Below are 20,558 nucleotides of genomic sequence, written 5' to 3' on the forward strand. Positions count from 1 at the left end.
TCCTCTGATTTTCCTATTCCTATAACATTTTTATCTTATGAACCAAAGGAGGCCTCAACCCTATCATAAGCTTTATGCATGTCGAGGTTGATAGCGCACAAACCCTCCCTTCCCTCTTTTTATTTTTAACACAGTATAGACACAGATGCTCATATATATGCACATACACTCACCTCTATGAAAGCACACATGCACATCCTACCCATATGAGTACTTCCGAGAGACTGAGCCAAGACATCATCTTGAGATTGACGAAGTCACTATGTCGTAAACACTCTTTACACTAAATCATTGTCGGAGTTTAAAAAATTGTTGTTGCTAATCATTCTTCCCGAGACACATTTTTTAAATGAGAGACACACAGTTATAGTACTCCCTCCGTAAAATAATATAAGAGCGTTTAGATCACTTTTAACAAGATGCGCTGATGGTTCCGGAGGGGACAGTTCCAGCGCTCTGGCCGGTCGACCGGTGCCGAGTAGCGCTCGTGCGCCCACCGAAATATGAACCGTCTCGGTCCAGAAGCAGACCAGACAGATCAGCGATGAGCCCTAGCTCCCCTCTCCACCCCTGCCCGCCGCCGTGTTGCCGAAGGGCGAGCGTGACACGTGATACGCGACGCCCAGCTCTACTCGGCTCCGGGGCTGAGAGCGGACTTGTCCCGGCACCTAGGTGCGTCTCTCTCTCCCTCTCTCTCTAGCAAAACGGGCTGTGATTGCGGCCGAAAGGATTATCCCTATGCGTAGCCGCTGTTTTGATTCACCAAGACGACGCAAACCCTAATTTGGTCACGTTTTAGCGGTCACCCCTCATACGTTTGTTCTGAATTAGTAGAGTGTTTCACCTGCTATTTGCTCACACGGCCGAGCTGAACTCGCAGGTATGTCTACTTCCCGATCTGCAGAAGAAACCTCCCAGGTGGCAATTGCTTTTTTGGACAGTGATGATGATGAAGGCAAGGCCCCATTATCCTTCGAAAGGGTAAATACGATTGTCAGTACTGTGAAAGACATACCTTCCATTGTGAATCCTTGTATTTTCGGCAATATTGGTGACGATGCCCCATTATCTGTCAGGAGGGCTGGCGAAGAACATGGGCCCTTGTTATCCTTCAAGAGGGCAAGTACCTCTGTACTGAAGAACAAACGCTCATTTGTGAATCATGATATTTTCAGCAACATTGGTGACAATGCCCCATTATCCTTTAGGAGGGATGGTGAAGAACATGGGCTCGGGTTATCCTTCAAGAGGGCAATTACCTCTGTCAAGAACAGGCGCTCATTTGTGAATCCTGATATTTATGCCCCATTATCCTTCAGGAGTGTTGGTGAAGAACATGGGCCCTTGTTATCCTTCGAGAGGGCAAGTACCTCTGCGTAGGACCAGCCCTCGGTTGCGAATCCTACTTTGTTTGACAATGATGATGTCAAGGCCCCATTATCGTTCAGGAGGGCAACTACCTCTGTGAAGAACACGCCCTCGGTTACAAATCCTGTTACTGACAATGATGATGACGAGGCCCCAGTACTTTCCTTCGAGCAAAAAAGTGAAGATCATGCCAAATCAGGGAGTGGAAATGGTGGATCAAAAGGTGGAAGACCCAAGAAGAAATATAAGGGAACCACATCGATACCAAGCACTGAAGAAACCATGGAACACAAAGCGTCAAATCAAGGACAACAATACTCAATCTCAAGGTGCAAGGAGGTGTTGCATGGCATGGATGATGTATCCGACAAGATCAAGGTCCTTGCCTCCGATGTTTTGAAGGATGCATCAAGTCGAGAGTTTTTTCTATGATATGAATCAAGACTCCGTGGTTTGTGGTTGAAGAAGGAAGTGGCTAAACTTGGCACTCAGTTGCCTCCACGTAAGTGATGTTGGCTTTGCCTTCAACTCTATTTCTTCTTGCTAGCCGATGGCTATGTGTGTATGCTTGACTGAATCTGGATATTAATTTGTACCAATGTATCAAATACCATCTTATATATATGCACAACTTGGTGAAAAATAGAGGTTTTATGAATATGTAGTATATACATGCTTGTTTATGTGGATGTGCTATGATTAATTTTATTGTATTTCCTTTAACAATTGGAAGTTTACATCATACGTGCTAGTCCTATTAATTAATTTATCTGTCAGAGTTCTGCTAGGGTATCTGATGAGATCATTGTGTGATGATAACGTTGTACGGTTTCTAAGTTCAGTTACCGATGAGACATCCAGATTTTCTGTTGTTGGTATTCGTCGAAATATAGTTCCATTTTCTGTAACACATAGGAGAGCAAATATCATGACATCTTCATTTTCAATTGATTTGTGACACTTTCCATTTTAAATATTTTTATAGATGTGCATCAGGGCAATCCTTCCATTATTATGTGATATGATTGTTGAAGTGTTGATGCTGCTCATAAATGTATGGCTTTCCATTGGAAAGTTCCACACACTGGATTCAGAATCTTATTTATTTCACACATGTAGTAGCCAAAGAGTGAATCTGACATGCTCCTATGGATGCCAGCACATGTAGTACGCAATGTATTTTTTTCCTTTTTCTCACATTCCTAAGATAAAAGCAACGCTATTCACTCTTCCCCGAGTTTCATTTTTCCTGATGTGGTGCCAAGGGTCTGGTTTGGTAAAGCGGCTGCAATCTGCCAACCTATATATGTTGATGATGAATGACAGCTTCCTTCAAATTTTAAGCCCTACAATCATTCAAAACTAGATTTATTAACTTGAGAACTGACGCTTGTGCAAAGAAGTTGCATTTATGCTCTTTTTTTGCTTAACTGAGCTTAATGAGTGTATCATATGTTCATACTCCAGGATAGAGTGCAGGAGCATGCTGTCAATCTCAAGAACTTTTTGGCTCATGAGTTCAAGTCTTCATGCGAATGTGGAACTGATTAGAAGATATGTTCTGTAGATTTATCAGCATGGTTATTTTCAACAAAAAAGTGGATTATGTTACTTCTGTTTGTGGATATGATTGCCTACGGTTTCTGGATATAGTTTGATCTGGAGTATGTGTTCTAATTGCTGCTTTATTGTGTGCTCGGTTCACTAGCTTGCTTCGAAGTTTAGTACTCTGCTCGTATCAGAGATGAACTAGCACCGTTCTCTCTATCATCCAAAATTTTAACCAAGGGAAGAACTAGGCCCGTTCTAGTGAACTAAGTATTCAGTTCAGACTATTCAGTGTCATTTGGTACCAGAGATACTAAGCTAGACCAATGGTATGTTCGGTTCAAGTGAGCTATACTACATTCCAACGGAGAACGTCTAATTCACACCCATACTCTCTTTTTTTTGCGGGAACACACCCATCCACTCTCACTTGCCTCCGCCTCTTAATTTACTTTTTTGTTGGCCCAACATACTCTTAATTTGCCATGGAACGAAAACAAAGTCATGTGCCGAAAACCTATACATAGCTTTCCTGGATGTTCGTGTGGTTGCGAAACCATGATCGCAGCCCACAGTGCTGTCTCCAAGCTTGATTGGGAAGGTATCATCATCTTGGTGGATATATTTCTTCAGGTTGTCCTCTGTGTACTGCACTGAAAAGGGCATGGCAGAACACATTATCATGTCAGTTGTACGTTTAAACGTACTAGCAACAATATCAAGCAGCAGATGACATGTTAGATGTATGAATTTATCTATTCATCAACTAATTAGCGTGATCCTAGAGTAGACAGAGTAGCATTATTATAGGGCAGAACATGTTATATTTAAACCTGGACCTGCAAAATGCAATGAAATAATAGATCAAATAAATTAGGGCAAACCTGCATATAGGGAAAAACAAGCACATCAACATAGCCAATCGCACCCTCCTGTAGCTTTACACATCTTGGCTGTGTGAAACAACCATATTGGGAAAATCTGGTGAAAGAGGGCAGGAGGAATAAACCTGAAGCACCAACCACAACAAACAAGATCACCAGGGGAACAACTAAACAAAATTTGATTTATACTAGAATGCAGTGGCATGGTGATCCAGAACTGAGAGCTAAGATATCCACGCTATGCCCCTTGATATAGTTCAATCTTCACTTCCTAGGTCAATCTGTAGTGATGAACACTTGAACACATTGTTTAACCTATAATATTTTTTCCTTACTTGTCAAGCAGATTTGAAAATGTAAAGGTGTAAAGATTAAGGAGAAAAACACGGATTAACTAAGTATCCAAAAATAAATGGATTTCACTAAGTTAGTTCATAGCATATGTTATTGCTTAATCATCACCTGCAGTTATTTTAACTAATTACCTTGCTATCTTCAACACCTCATAATAGCTAATGGCTTCTTGAGAGGCCATCTGATACTATATGATCGGAATAAAAAAAAGCAAGTCACCTCAGAGTTACCTGCCATGAAGAGTAATAAAAGAAGCATTCCCTCTGCCTAATATAAATTGCCAGCTTATATCATTAGTTGTCATATCTTGTGATGTAACTTGCGTAAGCTTGTATTGCTTACTTGTGCTTGCTTCTATCATTCATTTTCATATCTCTGTAAACTTGTATTGCCTACTTGTGATTCTTAGTTTCCTTAAGTGCATATCTTGTTTAGTATAAGTTGTTGATGCACTTAGTTGGGCTTATATATTAGGATTTATGCTTAAAAAGTATCCGCCTAGTTTATTTTCACATTAGGATAATGCTGGATCCGTAAAAGTTTATAAAACGCCCATTCACCCCTTTAGGCGACATCTGAGTACTTTCACCTTCTCAGCGCAAGCATTTGTTACAGAGCGTCCCTGGTTTCTAGTGTGGTTTTCTTTTCTTTCAGGTTTTTCTCGTTTGCACATATTAAAAAACCATGGGCACTTTTTACAAAAACAAATCTTGAACTATATTTGAAATGGCGAACATTTTTTAAAAAGCGTAACATTTTTCTAATCTTTCATGGACATTTTTAAAATTTAGTTGTATTTTTTGGTTAAAAATATGTACTTTCTTAAAAGAAAAGAAAAACCAACATAAAAAAGAAAAATAAAACCATAAAAATAATAATGAGAAAAATAGAAATAATAAAACAAAAAACAAAACCCATAATAATAAGTAAATAGTAGATAAGCAATACGAAAGAAAGGAAACCGAATGACCTGTTTAGGACCTTCTAGAACCTATCTAAAGTCTAAACCAGGAAAACATTTTGTCGGTTTGAGCAATTTTATTGGTGTACACTACCACTCGAAGTATAAGCAGTTAAGGCCCTCTTTGGATTGGAGGACTTTTGTGGAATTTTGGATTTGAATCCTAAGGAAGACCTTTGAATCATAGGATTGGAGTTCCTAAATTGCTATGGAATTCTTTCCTATGCCCCTCATTCCATAGGTATATGGACATGAGCTCAAACCTCTTAATTTTTCTTTTGAGAAGCCCAATGCATCTTCACACACTATCTCGCTATTCTCTCTTCTGGATCCTCTAAAGCTCCTGTGTTTTTTTCCCTGTGCACTATCCATTGATACTCATTGCAAGATTCCTGTGTTTTGGCATCCCACAGGATTTCACGATATGTGACATCTCAGGCTGTGTTTGGTTGCAACGTATTTTTAAAGTATTTCAAGAATACTACAATATTTTAGAATACTTGGTTTTAAATACTTTGAGATGTTTGGCTCTAGTTAAAATTGTAGTATTATAAACTACAATATCCAAAAAATATAGTATTTTTGCAGTATTAAAAAAAGAGGTTAGGACCCCTTTTTTAAAAAACTAAGAAACACAACAAAGGCCTTGTCTTAGCGGTGGCCTATTATAACGTTGCATACTTTGATTGCCAAACATGCTATTGTTTCCACAATACTTAGAAAACTTGTTGTTTTCTTAAACTATAGTATTCATTGTCATCGATATGAAAAACTGTAGTATCCAAATACTGAGGTTTTACAAAAACATTGCTTCCAAACAGAGCCTTAACCTGTGGTTGAGTTGGTTAGGTGGATAGTGGTATCCCCAACCCACCAGGGTTCAAATCCTGGTGCTCGCATTATTCCTGAATTTATTTCAGGATTTTCGGGGATGCGCTTTCAGTGGGAGGAGACGTTCCTGTCGACGACGAAGCGCCTACGGTGACTTTGTAAATCTCAAGATGATATGCCGGCTCAGTCTCTCGGAGGTGCTCATAGGGGTAGGGTGTGCGTGTGTGCGTTCATAGGGGTGAGTGTATGCACGTGTATATGAGCGCTTGTGTCTGTACTGATGCTAAAAAAATAGAGCCTCAATCATGCGCTTCCTGTATTTTTTCACCTATAATATTACAAATATTTCTTGGAGGGGTATGGCGGTAGGCCCAGTTGGCCCATCTACAACGGCAGAGGTCAGGGTCCAGGGCCGGTTATCACCGGGCCTATGCACTCCGGACTCCCGAGCCGGACCGGAGGCACAGAACGCACCTGGGGATTCCTGGCCGACTCAGTACCGGGACCGGGATGAGAGGCAATAAATAACCCCACCCCCGCTCTATGTCCACCACAATCCAACAGCCACCGCCACGCATCCACATCCAGGATCCATTGATAGCTCGGAGAGAGGTGAAGGAAGGTGGATCAAGGAGACGATAAGACGATGGACTATAGCAAGTCAGATCTCGCGGAACCGAAGGCTATGGTGACGGAAGCCGAGAAGACGCCGGAGGCTAGAGCCAGCGACAAGGGGAGAGTGATCGTCTTCAAGAACGGGAAGAAGATGGAGCTTGTCAGACAGAAGTGCATCGACTCGCTCATGGCGCTCCCGCTTCGCAAGCCCATCCGCCCGGTCGATCACGAGCTTATCGACAGCTTGACCACCCTCGATCCTGAGTTCTGCGAGGCTTACCGCCGTTCTGCTGTCGCCCTCTTCAAGTCCCTGCAGGCGTCGCGGGACTGCAAGGAGGACATCCTTCGGCGGTATGAAGCCACGGGATAGACCTTCGTTGAGTATGACGACGACGACAAAGATGAAGACGATGACAAGGAGCTCTAGATCTAGTTACTAATGTTATCGTTGTATGTTGTAATTGTTGATGGGACTCTATTGTACTAGTTGTAATAGGGTGTGTCTAGGGCACATGTAGATGTGCTCTAGTTATTATAGATCTAAGTGAGTGAATCAAGCATAAAAAGAAAAGAAAAAAAGAGAAAGAAAATATTTACACGGATCTCAACGTAAGATCAATGACATATGACTTAGATGTGCAATACTTATGGCACACATCTAGATGTGTTTTAGCAAAACTGTAATAAAATATATTTTGATATGTATTATGCTATTACGCATGCTGGCCCCCACATGTCCACAGGGCTTCAGCTTGAAATATATGTGCATGAAGTGGCTTGCATACAGATCAAAATTCAAACATAGAATACACCATGATCGCTTGAAAGACTTATATGAGTATACCGCTGATTAAAAGAGAACACATGGCAACATTGCCAATAGTTGAACATTGTTGCTGTCAATTCAGCATTGGTTCGCTGATACCAGGTGCCCACAAAAACCAACGAAAGGAGAACTTGAAATGTACCCACAGATGGAACTTTCATAGCATTATTTGTGCAACTAAAAAAGACGTCACAGGCTCATAACCTTTGAACAGAAAAATCCTTTCAAAGAACCGCTCCCATGTTAAATTACTGAGCCAACAACAAAGCCACCAACGGTCACTGCTTCTTCTCGATTCCATGAGACATGTTGTAGACACCACGACCCTGTTCGCACAACAAGATACAGGTCCCTGGCTAAACGGTAACAAGAACATAAAAATAGTTACAATCACGACTTCTTCTTTTTTGCAGGGGAGTTACAATCATGATCATGAACAGACAAAGCTCCAAACTTATAATCATGAATAGGCTCGATGCCGCGAGCGCGAGGGGGATGCCGACGGAGGTGATCGCATCGTAACGCCCTTTCTGGTGAGTGTGCCTGCCCAAGCTCTGGAAATATTGTTGCTGCTTAAAAAGCCTCTCACGTGGCAAAAACGGCGATTCTGTCATCTGCATTAGTGCATCACAAGAAAAGAAACTAAGACTGCATGTAGCAAGGTGGAAAAAAAGAGTGGCAAATCTTCGGAAAGAACTGAGCAGTGTATCGGGTTATATATAATCGTTGATATGAAGGGCTGGGCTGCAAGGTGTAAACATAAGAATTGTAATCAGGAATCAGCATTGTTGGCCTCTGGCCTTAAATCGGTCTATGGGCCTAGCATCCACAAAGATGACTTCTTTCTAGAGCTCACCTCCCAAAAACCGGTCGATAGAACAAAATGGCTGGTCAATGGAGACTTTAATCAAATTAATCATGCCAGAGACAAAAAACGTGCTAAAGTTGATCGCAGTTGCCTTCTGAGGTTCCGTAATACTATGGCGAATTGTAGGCTAAAGGAAATTCATCTACAGAACCGAAAATTCACTTGGAGCAATGAACGCTCTAATCCAACGATTGAGATGTCGAGTTCAGCTCCTATATTTTACACGCTTTATCATCCTAGCGCTCTAACCACTGTCCATTATTGCTTGCTAATGATGATGGCCAAGGAGACCCAAAACATTCCTCTTCGAGAATTACTGGACAAAGATGCCTAGATTCAAAAAGGTTGTCGCTGATGCTTGGAATGAAGAATCCATTCATGTGGAGTCCTATCAAAGGCTCTTTCATAAGCTAAGGACTACTGCGAGTAGGCTGCACTCTTGGAGCAAGTCACTTTTTTCAAACGCAAAGATACAGTTACACATGGCCCTGGAGGTAATTTTGCTTCTCGATTTGGCTCATGAGTATAGAGAACTCTCCCATGATGAAGCTGACATCCGGAGAAGTCTAAAGAGGAAGATCATTGGATGGGTTGTACTAGAGAGATCAAGAAAGAGGCAAAACTCGAGAATAACTAATCTGAAAGAAGGATATGCTAACACCCATTACTTCCACTTGTTGATGAACCATCGTAAGCAAAAAAATGCATCCATCGCCTCAAGCACAATGGTGGTTGGGTCACTGAACACAAGCAAAAAGAAGATATTATCCACCGTCACTTCAAGAACATTGCCAAAAAGAGAGCCTCGCGCAAAACGGATATCAACTGGGGCATTATTCCTACTCCTGATTGTGACCAACATGGATTGGATGATGCCATCTCTAAGGAGGAGGTCAAGGCTACAGTTTTTTCCATGCCAAGTGATAAGGCCCCAGGGCCAGATGGATTTACCGGTGCCTTCTTCAAATCCTTCTGGAACATCATTAAGGTTGATATCATGCAGGCTATAAATCGCTTCTCGAATCTACATGCCTCCCATTTGCATTGGCTAAACTGAAGGAAATATGCCCTAGAGGCAATAATAAAGTTGTTATTTACATTTCCATATATCATGATAAATGTTTATTATTCATGCTAGAATTTTATTAACCGGAAACTTAGTACATGTGTGAATACATAGACAAACAGAATGTCACTAGTATGCCTCTACTTGACTAGCTCGTTGAATCAATGATGGTTATGCTTCCTAACCATAGACATGAATTGTCATTTGATTAACGGGATCACATCATTGGAGAATGATGTGATTGACTTGACCCATCTGTGCTTAGCACGATGATCATTTAGTTTGTTGCTATTGCTTTCTCCATAACTTATACATGTTCCTATGACTATGAGATCATGCAACTCCCGAATACCGGAGGAACACTTTGTGTGCTACCAACTGTCACAACGTAACTGGGTGATTATAACGGTGCTCTGCAGGTGTCTCCGATGGTGTTTGTTGAGTTGGCATAGACCGAGATTAGGATTTGTCACTCCGATTCTCGGAGAGGTATCTCTGGGCCCTCTCGGTAATGCACATCAATATAAGCTTTGCAAGCAATGTGACTAATGAGTTAGTTACGCGATGATGCATTATAGAACGATTAAAGAGACTTGCCATTAACAAGATTGAACTAGGTATTGAGATACTGACGATCGAATCTTGGGCAAGTAACACACCGATGACAAAGGGAACAACGGATATCGTTATGCGGTTTGACCGATAAATATCTTCGTAGAAGAGAGCCAATATGAACATCCAGGTTCCGCTATTGGTTATTGACCGGAGACGTGTCTCGGTCATGTCTACATAGTTCTCGAACCCGTAGGGTCCGCACGCTTAACGTTCGGTGATGGTCGGTATTATGAGTTTATGTGTTTTGATGTACCGAAGGTAGTTCAGAGTCCCGGATGTGGTCACTGACATGACGAGGAGTCTCGAAATGGCCGATACATAAATATTGATATATTGGATGACTATATTCGGACGGCGGATGAGTTCCGAATATCACTGGATAATTATCGGAGTGTCGGGGGGTTATCAGAACCCCCGGGGGAACTAATGGGCCAACATGAGCCTTGTGAGAGAGAGAGAGGAGGGGCCATAGGGCTGGCCGCCCCCCCTTGGGAGTCCGAATTGGACAAGGAGGGGGGCGCCCGCTCTTTCCCTCCCTCTCTCCCTGTCCTTCCTTCCGCCTCCCTCGTCCTAGTTGGACTAGGAAAGGGGGAGTCCTACTCCTACTAGGAGGAGGACTCCTCCCCCTCCTTGGCGATCCCCAAGGCTGGCCGGCCTCCCCCTTGCTCATTTATATACGGGATCAGGGGGCACCCTAGGACACACAAGTTGATCATTGACCCCTTAGCCGTGTGCGGTGCCCCCGTCCACCATAATCCACCTCGGTTATATCATAGCAGTGCTTAGGCGAAGCCCTGTTCCAGTAGCATCATCATCACCGTCATCACGCCATCGTGCTGACGAAGCTCTCCCTCGACACTCTGCTGGATCGTGAGTTCATGGGACGTCACCGAGCCGAACGTGTGTAGATCACGGAGGTGTCGTACTTTCGGTACTAGGAGTGGTCGATCGTGAAGAGGTATGACTACATCAACTGCGTTGTCATAACGCTTCCGCTTACGGTGTACGAGGGTATGTGGACAACACTCTCCCCTCTCGTTGCTATGCATCACCATGATCTTGCGTGTGTGTAGGAATTTTTTTGAAATTACTGTGTTCCCCAACAGTGGCATCCGAGCCAGGTTTATGCATAGATGTTATATGCAGGAGTAGAACACAAAGGAGTTGTGGGCATGGGTATATACATATTGTTTGCCGTCACTAGTTGTTTCTTGATTCGACGGTATTGTTGGATGAAGCGGCCCAGGCCAACATTACGCGTACGCTTACGCGAGACTGGTTCTATCGACGTGCTTCGCACATAGGTGGCTGGTGGGTGTTAGTTTCTCCAATTTTAATTGAATCGGATTCAATGAACAGGGTTCTTTCTGAAGATCAAAAAGCAATCACTATACTATGTTGTGGTTTTTGATGCGTAGGTAAGAACGGTTCTTGCTCAGCCCGTAGCAGCCACGTAAAACTTGCAACAACAAAGTAGAGGACGTCTAACTTGTTTTTGCAGGGCATGTAGTGATGTGATATGGTCAAGACATGATGCTAAATTATATTGTATGAGATGATCATGTTTTGTAACACAGTTATCGGCAACTGGCAGGAGCCATATGGTTGTTGCTTTATTGTATGAAATGCAATCACCATGTAATTGCTTTACTTTATCAGTAAGCGGTAGCGATAGTCGTAGAAGCAATAGTTGGCGAGACGACAACGATGCTTCGATGGAGATCAAGGTGTCAAGCCAGTGACGATGGTGATCGTGACGGTGCTTTGGAGATGGAGATCAAAGGCACAAGATGATGATGGACATATCATATCACTTATATTGATTGCATGTGATGTTTATCCTTTATGCATCTTATTTTTCTTAGTTCAGCGGTAGCATTATAAGATGATATCTCACTAAATTTCAAGGTATAAGTGTTCTCCCTGAGTATGCAGCGTTGCTACAGTTCGTCGTGCCGGGACACCACGTGATGATCGGGTGTGATAAGCTCTACGTTCACATACAACGGGTGCAAGCCAGTTTTGCACACGTAGAATACTCAGGTTAAACTTGACGAGCCTAGCATATGCAGATATGGCCTCAGAACACTGAGACTGAAAGGTCGAGCGTGAATCATATAGTAGATATGATCAACATAGTGATGTTCACCATTGAAAACTAGTCCATCTCACGTGATGATTGGACATGGTTTAGTTGATATGGATCACGTGATCACTTAGAAGATTAGAGAGATGTCTATCTAAGTGGGAGTTCTTAATTAATTTGATTAATTGAACTTTAATTTATCATGAACTTAGTACCTGATAGTATTTTGCATGTCTATATTGTTGTAGATAGATGGCCTGTGCTGTTGTTCCGTTGAATGTTAATGCGTTCCTAGAGAAAGCTAAGTTGAAAGATGATGGTAGCAACTACATGGATTGGGTCCGTAACTTGAGGATTATCCTCATTATTGCACAGAAGAATTACGTCCTGGACGCACCGTTAGGTGACAAACCCGCTGCAGGAGCAATGCCAGATGTTGTGAACACCTGGCAGAGCAAAGCTGATGACTACTCGATAGTTCAGTGTGCCATGCTTTATGGCTTAGAACCGGGACTTCAATGACGTTTTAAACGTCATGGAGCATATGAGATGTTCCAGGAGTTGAAGTTAATATTTCAAGCAAATGCACGGATTGAGAGATATGAAGTCTCCAATAAGTTCTACAGCTGCAAAATGGAGGAGAATAGTTATGTCAGTGAACATATACTCAGAATGTCTAGGTACCATAACCACTTGACTCAGCTGGGAGTTAATCTTCATGATGATAGTGTCATTGACAGAGTTCTTCAATCACTGCCACCAAGCTACAAGAGTTTCGTGATGAACTATAATATGCAAGGGATGGATAGGACGATTCCTAAGCTCTTCACAATGCTAAAGGTTGCGGAGGTAGAAATCAAGGAGGAGCATCAAGTGTTGATGGTCAACAAGACCACCAGTTTCAAGAAAAAGGGTAAAGGGAAGAAGGGGAACTTCAAGAAGAATAGCAAGCCAGTTGCTGCTCAAGTGAAGAAACCCAAGTCTGTACCTAAACCTAAGACCGAGTGTTTCTACTGCAAAGGGACTGGTCACTGGAAGCGGAACCGCCCCAAGTATTTGGCGGAGAAGAAGAATGGCAAAGTGAAAGGTATATTTGATATACATGCTATTGATGTGTAACTTACTAATGCTCGCAGTAGTGCCTGGGTATTTGATACTGGTTTAGTTGCTAACATTTGCAACTTGAAACACGGACTACGGATTAAGCGAAGATTGGCTAAGGACGAGGTGACGATGCGTGTGGGAAATGGTTCCAAAGTCGATGTGATCGCCGTCGGCACGCTACCTCTACATCTACCTTCGGGATTATTTTTTGACCTAAATAATTGTTATTTGGTGCCAGCGTTGAGCATAAACATTATATCTGGATCTTCTTGGATGCGAGACGGTTATTCATTTAAATCAGAGAATAATGGTTGTTCTATTTATATGAGTAATATCTTTTATGGTCATGCACCCTTGATGAGTGGTCTATTTTTACTAAATCTTGTTAGTAGTGATACACATGTTCATAGTATTGAAGCCAAAAGATGCAGAGTTGATAATGATAGTGCAACTTAATTGTGGCACTACCGTTTAGGTCATATTGGTGTAAAGCACATGAAGAAACTTCATTCTAATGGACTTCTGGAATCACTTGATTATGAATCACTTGGTGCTTGCGAACCATGCCTCATGGGCAAGATGACTAAAACTCCGTTCTCCGGAACAATGGAGCGAGCAACAGAGTTATTGGAAATCATATATACTGATGTATGTGGCCCAATGAACATTGAAGCTCGCAAAGGATATCGTTATTTTCTCACCTTCACAGATGATTTGAGCAGATATGGGTATATCTACTTAATGAAACATAAGTCTGAAACATTTGAAAAGTTCAAAGAATTTCAGAGTGAAGTGGAAAATCATTGTAACAAGACAATCAAGTTTCTGCGATCTAATCGTGGAGGTGAATATTCGAGTTATGAGTTTGGACTGCATTTGAAACAATGCGGAATAGTTTCGCAACTCACGCCACCTGGAACACCACAACATAATGGTGTTTTCGAACGCCGTAACCACACTTTATTAGATATGGTGCAATCTATGATGTCTCACACTGATTTACTGCTATCATTTTGGGGTTATGCTTTAGAGACGGCTGCATTCATGTTAAATAGGGCACCATCTAAATCCGTTGAGACGACACCTTATGAACTTTGGTTTGGCAAGAAACCCAAGTTGTCATTTCTTAAAGTTTGGGGCTGTGATGCTTATGTGAAGAAGCTTCAACCTGATAAGCTCGAACCCAAATCGGAGAAATGTGTCTTCATAGGATACCCAAAGGAGACTGTTGGGTACACCTTCTATTAAAGATCCGAAGGCAAGATATTCGTTGCTAAGAATGGATCCTTTCTAGAGAAGGAGTTTCTCTCGAAAGAAGTGAGTGGGAGGAAAGTAGAACTTGACGAGGTAATTATACCTTCTCCCTTAATGGAAAGTAGTTCATCACTGAAATCAGTTCCAGTGATTCCTACACCAGTAAGTGAGGAAGCTAATGATGATGATCATGAAACTTCTGATCAAGTTACTACCGAACCTCATAGGTCAACCAGAGTAAGATCCACACCAGAGTGGTATGGTAATCCAGTTCTAGAAGTCATGTTACTTGACCATGACGAACCTACGAACTATGAGGAAGCGATGATGAGCCCAGATTCCGCAAAATGGCTTGAGCCCATGAAATTCTAAGATGGGATCCATGTATGAGAACAAAGTATGCACTTTGGTTGACATGCGCGATGATCGGTAGGCCATATAGAATAAATGGATCTTCAAGAAGAAGACTGACGCTGACGGTAATGTTACTGTCTACAAAGCTCGACTTGTTGCAAAAGGTTTTTGACAAGTTCAAGGAGTTGACTACGATGAGACCTTCTCACCTGTAGCGATGCTTAAGTCCGTCCGAATCATGTTAGCAATTGCCGCATTTTATGATTATGAAATTTGGCAAATGGATGTCAAAACTGCATTCCTTAATGGATATCTTAAAGAAGAGTTGTATATGATGCAACCAGAAGGTTTTGTCGATCCAAAAGGTGCTAACAAAGTGTGCAAGCTCCAGCAAACCATTTATGGACTGGTGCAAGCCTCTCAGAGTTGGAATATACGCTTTGATAGTGTGATCAAAGCATATGGTTTTATACAGACTTTTGGAGAAGCCTGTGTTTACAAGAAAGTGAGTGGGAGCTCTGTAACATTTCTGATATTATATGTAGATGACTGATACGTCTCCAATGTATCTATAATTTTTGATTGTTCCATGCTATTATATTATCCATCTATGATGTTTTATATGCATTTATATGTTATTTTATATGATTTTTGGGACTAACCTATTAACCTAGAGCCTAGTGCCAGTTTCTGTTTTTTCCTTGTTTTTGAGTTTTACAAAAAAGGAGTACCAAATGGAATCCAATTTACGTGCCAATTTTTGATATTTTTTATGGACCAAAAGAAGCCCCTGAGTAAAATAGTTGTCCGGAAGAGTCCTGAGCCGTCCACGAGATAGGAGGGTGAGCCCAGGGGGTAAGAGGCGCCCTCCACCCTCGTGGACGACTCGGAGACCCCCCTGACGTGAGACCGACGCCAAAAATTCCTATAAATACAGAAACCCCCGAAAAGAAACCTAGATCGGGAGTTCCGCCGCTGCAAGCCTCTGTAGCCACCGAAAACCAATCTAGACCCGTTCTAGCACCCAGCCGGAGGGGGATCCCTCTCCGGTGGCCATCTTCATCATCCCGGCGCTCTCCATGACGAGGAGGGAGTAGTTCACCCTCGGGGCTGAGGGTATGTACAAGTAGCTATGTGTTTGATCTCTCTCTCTCTCTCTCGTGTTCTAGATTCAGCACGATCTTGATGTATCGCGATCTTTGCTATTATAGTTGGATCTTATGATGTTTCTCCCCCTCTACTCTCTTGTAATGGATTGAGTTTTCCCTTTGAAGTTATCTTATTGGATTGAGTCTTTAAGGATTTGAGAACACTTGATGTATGTCTTGCATGTGCTTATCTGTGGTGACAATGGGATATTCACGTGATCCACTTGACGTATGTTTTGGTGATGAACTTGCGAGTTTCGTGACCTCGTGAACTTATGCATCGGGGTTGGCACACATTTTCATCTTGACTCTCTGGTAGAAACTTTGGGGCACTCTTTGAAGTTCTTTGTGTTTGTTGAATAGATGAATCTGAGATTGTGTGATGCATATCGTATAATCATACCCACGGATACTTGAGGTGACATTGGAGTATCTAGGTGACATTAGGGTTTTGGTTGATTTGTGTCTTAAGGTGTTATTCTAGTACGAACTCTAGGATAGATCGAACGGAAAGAATAGCTTCGTATTATTTTACTACGGACTCTTGAATAGATCGATCAGAAAGAATAACTTTGAGGTGGTTTCATGCCCTACAATAATCTCTTCATTTGTTCTCCGCTATTAGTGACTTTGGAGTGACTCTTTGTTGCATGTTGAGGGATGATATGTCTCCAACGTATCTATAATTTTTGATTGTTCCATGCTATTATATCATGTGTTTAGGATGCTTATGGAATTTATTAAACACTTCTATATTATTTTTGGGACTAACCTATTGACCCAGAGCCCAGTGCCAGTTCCTGTTTTTTCCCTTGTTTTAGTGTTTCGAAGAAAAGGAATATCAAACGGAGTTGAAACGGAATGAAACCTTCTAGAGAAGTTATTTTTGGAAGGAAAGGAACCCGGGAGACTTAGAGTCCACGTCAAGGAAGCTTCGAGGAAGCCACGAGGTAGGGGGGCGCGCCCACCCCCTGGGCGCGCCCTCCACCCTCGTGGGCCCCTCGTGGCTCCCCTGATGTACTTCTTCCTCCTATATATCTCCATATACCCTAAAACGACCGGGGAGCACAATAGATCGGGAGTTCCGCTGCCAGAAGCCTCCGTAGCCACCAAAAACCAATCTAGACCTGTTCCGGCACCCTGCCGGAGGGGGAATCCTTCTCCGGTGGCCATCTTCATCATCCCGGCTCTCTCCATGACGAGGAGGGAGTACTTCTCCCTCGGGGCTGAGGGTACGTACCAATAGCTATGTGTTTGATCTCTCTCTCTCTCGTGTTCTTGATTTGGCACGATCGTGATGTATCACGAGCTTTGCTATTATAGTTGGATATTATGTTTCTTCTCCCCCTCTACTCTCTTGTAATGGATTGAGTTTTCCCTTTGAAGTTATCTTATCGGATTGAGTCTTTAATGATTTGAGAACACTTGATGTATGTCTTGCCGTGCGTATCTGTGGTGACAATGGGATATCAAGTGATTCACTTGATGTATGTTTTGGTGATCAACTTGCGGGTTCCGCCCATGAACCTATGCATAGGGGTTGGCACATGTTTTCGTCGTGATTCTCCGGTAGAAACTTTGGGGCACTCTTTGAGGTCCTATGTGTTGGTTGAATAGATGAATCTGAGATCGTGTGATGCATATCGTATAATCATGCCCACGGATACTTGAGGTGACATTGGAGTATCTAGGTGACATTAGGGTTTTGGTTGATTTGTGTCTTAAGGTGTTATTCTAGTACGAACTCTAGGGCTGTTTGTGACACTTATAGGAATAGCCCAACGGATTGATTGGACAGAATAACTTTGAGGTGGTTTCGTACCCTACCATAATCTCTTCGTTTGTTCTCCGCTATTAGTGACTTTGGAGTGACTCTTTGTTGCATGTTGAGGGATAGTTATATGATCCAATTATGTTATTATTGTTGAGAGAACTTGCACTAGTGAAAGTATGAACCCTAGGCCTTGCTTCCTATCATTGCAATACTGTTTACGCTCACTTTTATCATTAGTTACCTTGCTGTTTTTATATTTTCAGATTACAAAAACCTACATCTACCATCCATATACCACTTGTATCACCATCTCTTCGCCGAACTAGTGCACCTATACAAATTACCATTGTATTGGGTGTGTTTGGGACACAAGAGACTCTTTGTTATTTGGTTGCAGGGTTGCTTGAGAGAGACCATCTTCATCCTACGCCTCCTACAGATTGATAAACCTTAGGTCATCCACTTGAGGGAAATTTTCTACTGTCCTACAAACCTCTGCACTTGTAGGCCCAACAACGTCTACAAGAAGAAGGTTGTGTAGTAGACATCAAGCTCTTTTCTGGCGCCGTTGCCGGGGAGGTGAGTGCCTGAAGGTATATCTTTATATCTTGCAATCTAATCTTTTTGTTTCTTGTTTTAGCACTATTTTAGTTTATAAAAGAAAAGTACAAAAAAATATGGAATTGAGTTTGCCTCATACGCTTCATCTTTTTAATATCTTTCGTGAGTATGATGGAAAGGAAAATTGTGCCAAAGTGTTGGAAGAAGAATGCATTAAAATGTTTGGCACTAAATCTTTGAATGATGAGCATGATTGCAATGTTGTTAGTATGAACTCCTTGAATATCCATAGTACTAATGATGATTGCACTAGTTATGATGAAAATTTCTCCTATAAACATGTCAATTTTTGTGGAGTGCATTGGGTTTGCAAGTACACACCAAATAGGGAAGATAGATATTGAAAGAGGCATAAGCATTTAGAAACTAAATTGTTGCAAGAAAGGCTAGATGTTTGTGCTGAAAATTTAAATTTTCTTGGCCATACTTGTGACCTTTGTAATGAACGTGGTCATTTAACCATCCGATGCAAATTGTTTCATGATCTAATCGTTTCCAAAAATTGTGATGACTTGATTTCTCTTGCACATCATAATGAACTCAGTTTGCTTATGGGTTACGAAGAAATGAAACGTATAACTTACTATCTTCCAGTATTTTCCTGTGATAAACTTCTTGGCTTTGATCTAGAGGAAATTTATATGTATTTGTGCGGTGAATTGTATTGAAAATCCTTATATTGCCAACTAGATAAAGAAAAGAAAACAAATAGAAGATGAAGACAATAATAATGAAAGGGAAGAGACTTCCCAATACCCTCCTATTATATCTTATGATGAATCAGGTAACGAGGAGGAGCCTCCTATTCAACCAATCTCATTCATAAGGAGCTCCAAAAAGAGGATTGAACCCACACATGATGTGGTGAAGAAGAAGAAAAAAAAAGGAAGAGAGGTAAAAAGATATCTCCCCCAAATAATGTTGCTCCTATTACTATTGTGCCTCATGAAAATATAATTGTGGAAGATAATGATACTTCTTATGATCTTGAAAATCTTTTTGGCACTTGCTTGGAAGAATATGATAATTGCTATTCTATTGGTGCTATCCATACTATTAATGATGAGAGTGATTATGCTTATGATATGAAAAGGCCCAAGCTTGGGGATGTTATGTTTGATGAAGATGATGTTTTTGAGAATATATTTGCTGCAATTAATGTTTGTCCCAAGCTTGGGGATGCTACATTTAATGAAGATGATATTTTTAGTCCCCCAAGTTTTGATATGCAAATTTATAATGATGATAGCTTGCCTCCTACTTATGATGATTATTGTGATGATACTTATGCTATAAAAAGTAGTGATTATATTTATAAAACTTGTAATGATTATGGTTACCCCTTTTCTGAACATTACTCTTTTAATGTGGAAACAATTTATAGTATTCGAGTTTTTTATGATACTCCCACTATTCTGAATGAGAAGAATTTTGCTTATGTGGAGAGTAATAAAATTTCTATGCTTGTAGATCATGAAAATAATGCTTTAGGTGCTGGTTATATTGTTCAATTCATTCATGATGCTACTGAAAATTATTATGAGGGAGGATTATATGCTTGTAGGAATTGCAATAATATCAAGTTTCCTCTCTATGTGCTTAAAGTTTTGAAGTTATGCTTTTTTTACCTTCCTATGCAAGTTGATTCTTGTTCCCATAAGTTGTTTGCTCACAAAATCCCTATGCATAGGAAGTGGGTTAGACTTAAATGTGCTAGTCATATTCTTCATGATGCTCTCTTTATGTTTCAATTCCTATGTTTTATGTGAGCATCATTGAAATCATCATGCCTAGCTAGGGGTGTTAAACGATAGCGCTTGTTGGGAGGCAACCCAACTTTATTTTTGTTCCTTGCTTTTTGCTCCTATTTAGTAATAAATAATTCATATAGCCTCTGTTTAGATGTGGTTTTATGTCTTAATTAGTGTTTGTGCCAAGTAGAACCGTTGGGAAGACTTGGGGAAAGTCTTGTTGATCTTGCTGTAAAAAACAGAAACTTTAGCGCTCACGAGAATTGCTGCCATTTTATATTGGAGAGTGATATTTAGTTAATTCTTTTTTCAGATGATTAATATATAAATTCCTTAGGTCCACTGTCGGTGTCAAAACCGGCGGATCTCGGGTAGGGGGTCCCGAACTGTGCGTCTAGGCCGGATGGTAACAGGAGGCAGGGAACACGATGTTTTACCCAGGTTCGGGCCCTCTTGATGGAGGTAAAACCCTACGTCCTGCTTGATTAATATTGATGATATGAGTAGTACAAGAGTAGATCTACCACGAG

General features: G+C 41.4%; 1 protein-coding gene and 1 pseudogene across 1 annotated transcript; one reads left to right on the forward strand and one right to left on the reverse strand.

Moving 5' to 3' along the window:
• The first annotated feature begins 882 nt into the window (after window positions 1-882).
• LOC147964370 (uncharacterized) lies at window positions 883-1,800 on the forward strand (annotated as a pseudogene).
• Window positions 1,801-7,665: 5,865 nt separating this feature from the next.
• LOC125526769 (uncharacterized) lies at window positions 7,666-8,007 on the reverse strand. The gene is made up of 2 exons (XM_048692526.1): window positions 7,846-8,007; window positions 7,666-7,713 (listed from the first exon to the last, which is right to left on the reverse strand). Exons 1-2 carry the CDS (start codon window positions 8,005-8,007, stop codon window positions 7,666-7,668), a joined length of 210 nt encoding a protein of 69 aa, XP_048548483.1.
• Window positions 8,008-20,558: the final 12,551 nt, after the last annotated feature.

The sequence above is a fragment of the Triticum urartu genome, chromosome 6A (genome assembly GCF_056163025.1).
Source record: "Triticum urartu cultivar PI428250 chromosome 6A, HENAU_Tu73, whole genome shotgun sequence".
Taxonomy (NCBI): domain Eukaryota; kingdom Viridiplantae; phylum Streptophyta; class Magnoliopsida; order Poales; family Poaceae; genus Triticum; species Triticum urartu.

Coding starts and splice junctions, on each gene's coding strand:
- LOC125526769 (XM_048692526.1), bottom strand. CDS start 8,007: ATGCAGATGACAGAATCGCCGTTTTTGCCACGTGAGAGGCTTTTTAAG. Junction 7,714..7,845: donor CATCGAGCCTATTCATGATT/ATAAGTTTGGAG, acceptor TTGTGCGAACAG/GGTCGTGGTGTCTACAACAT.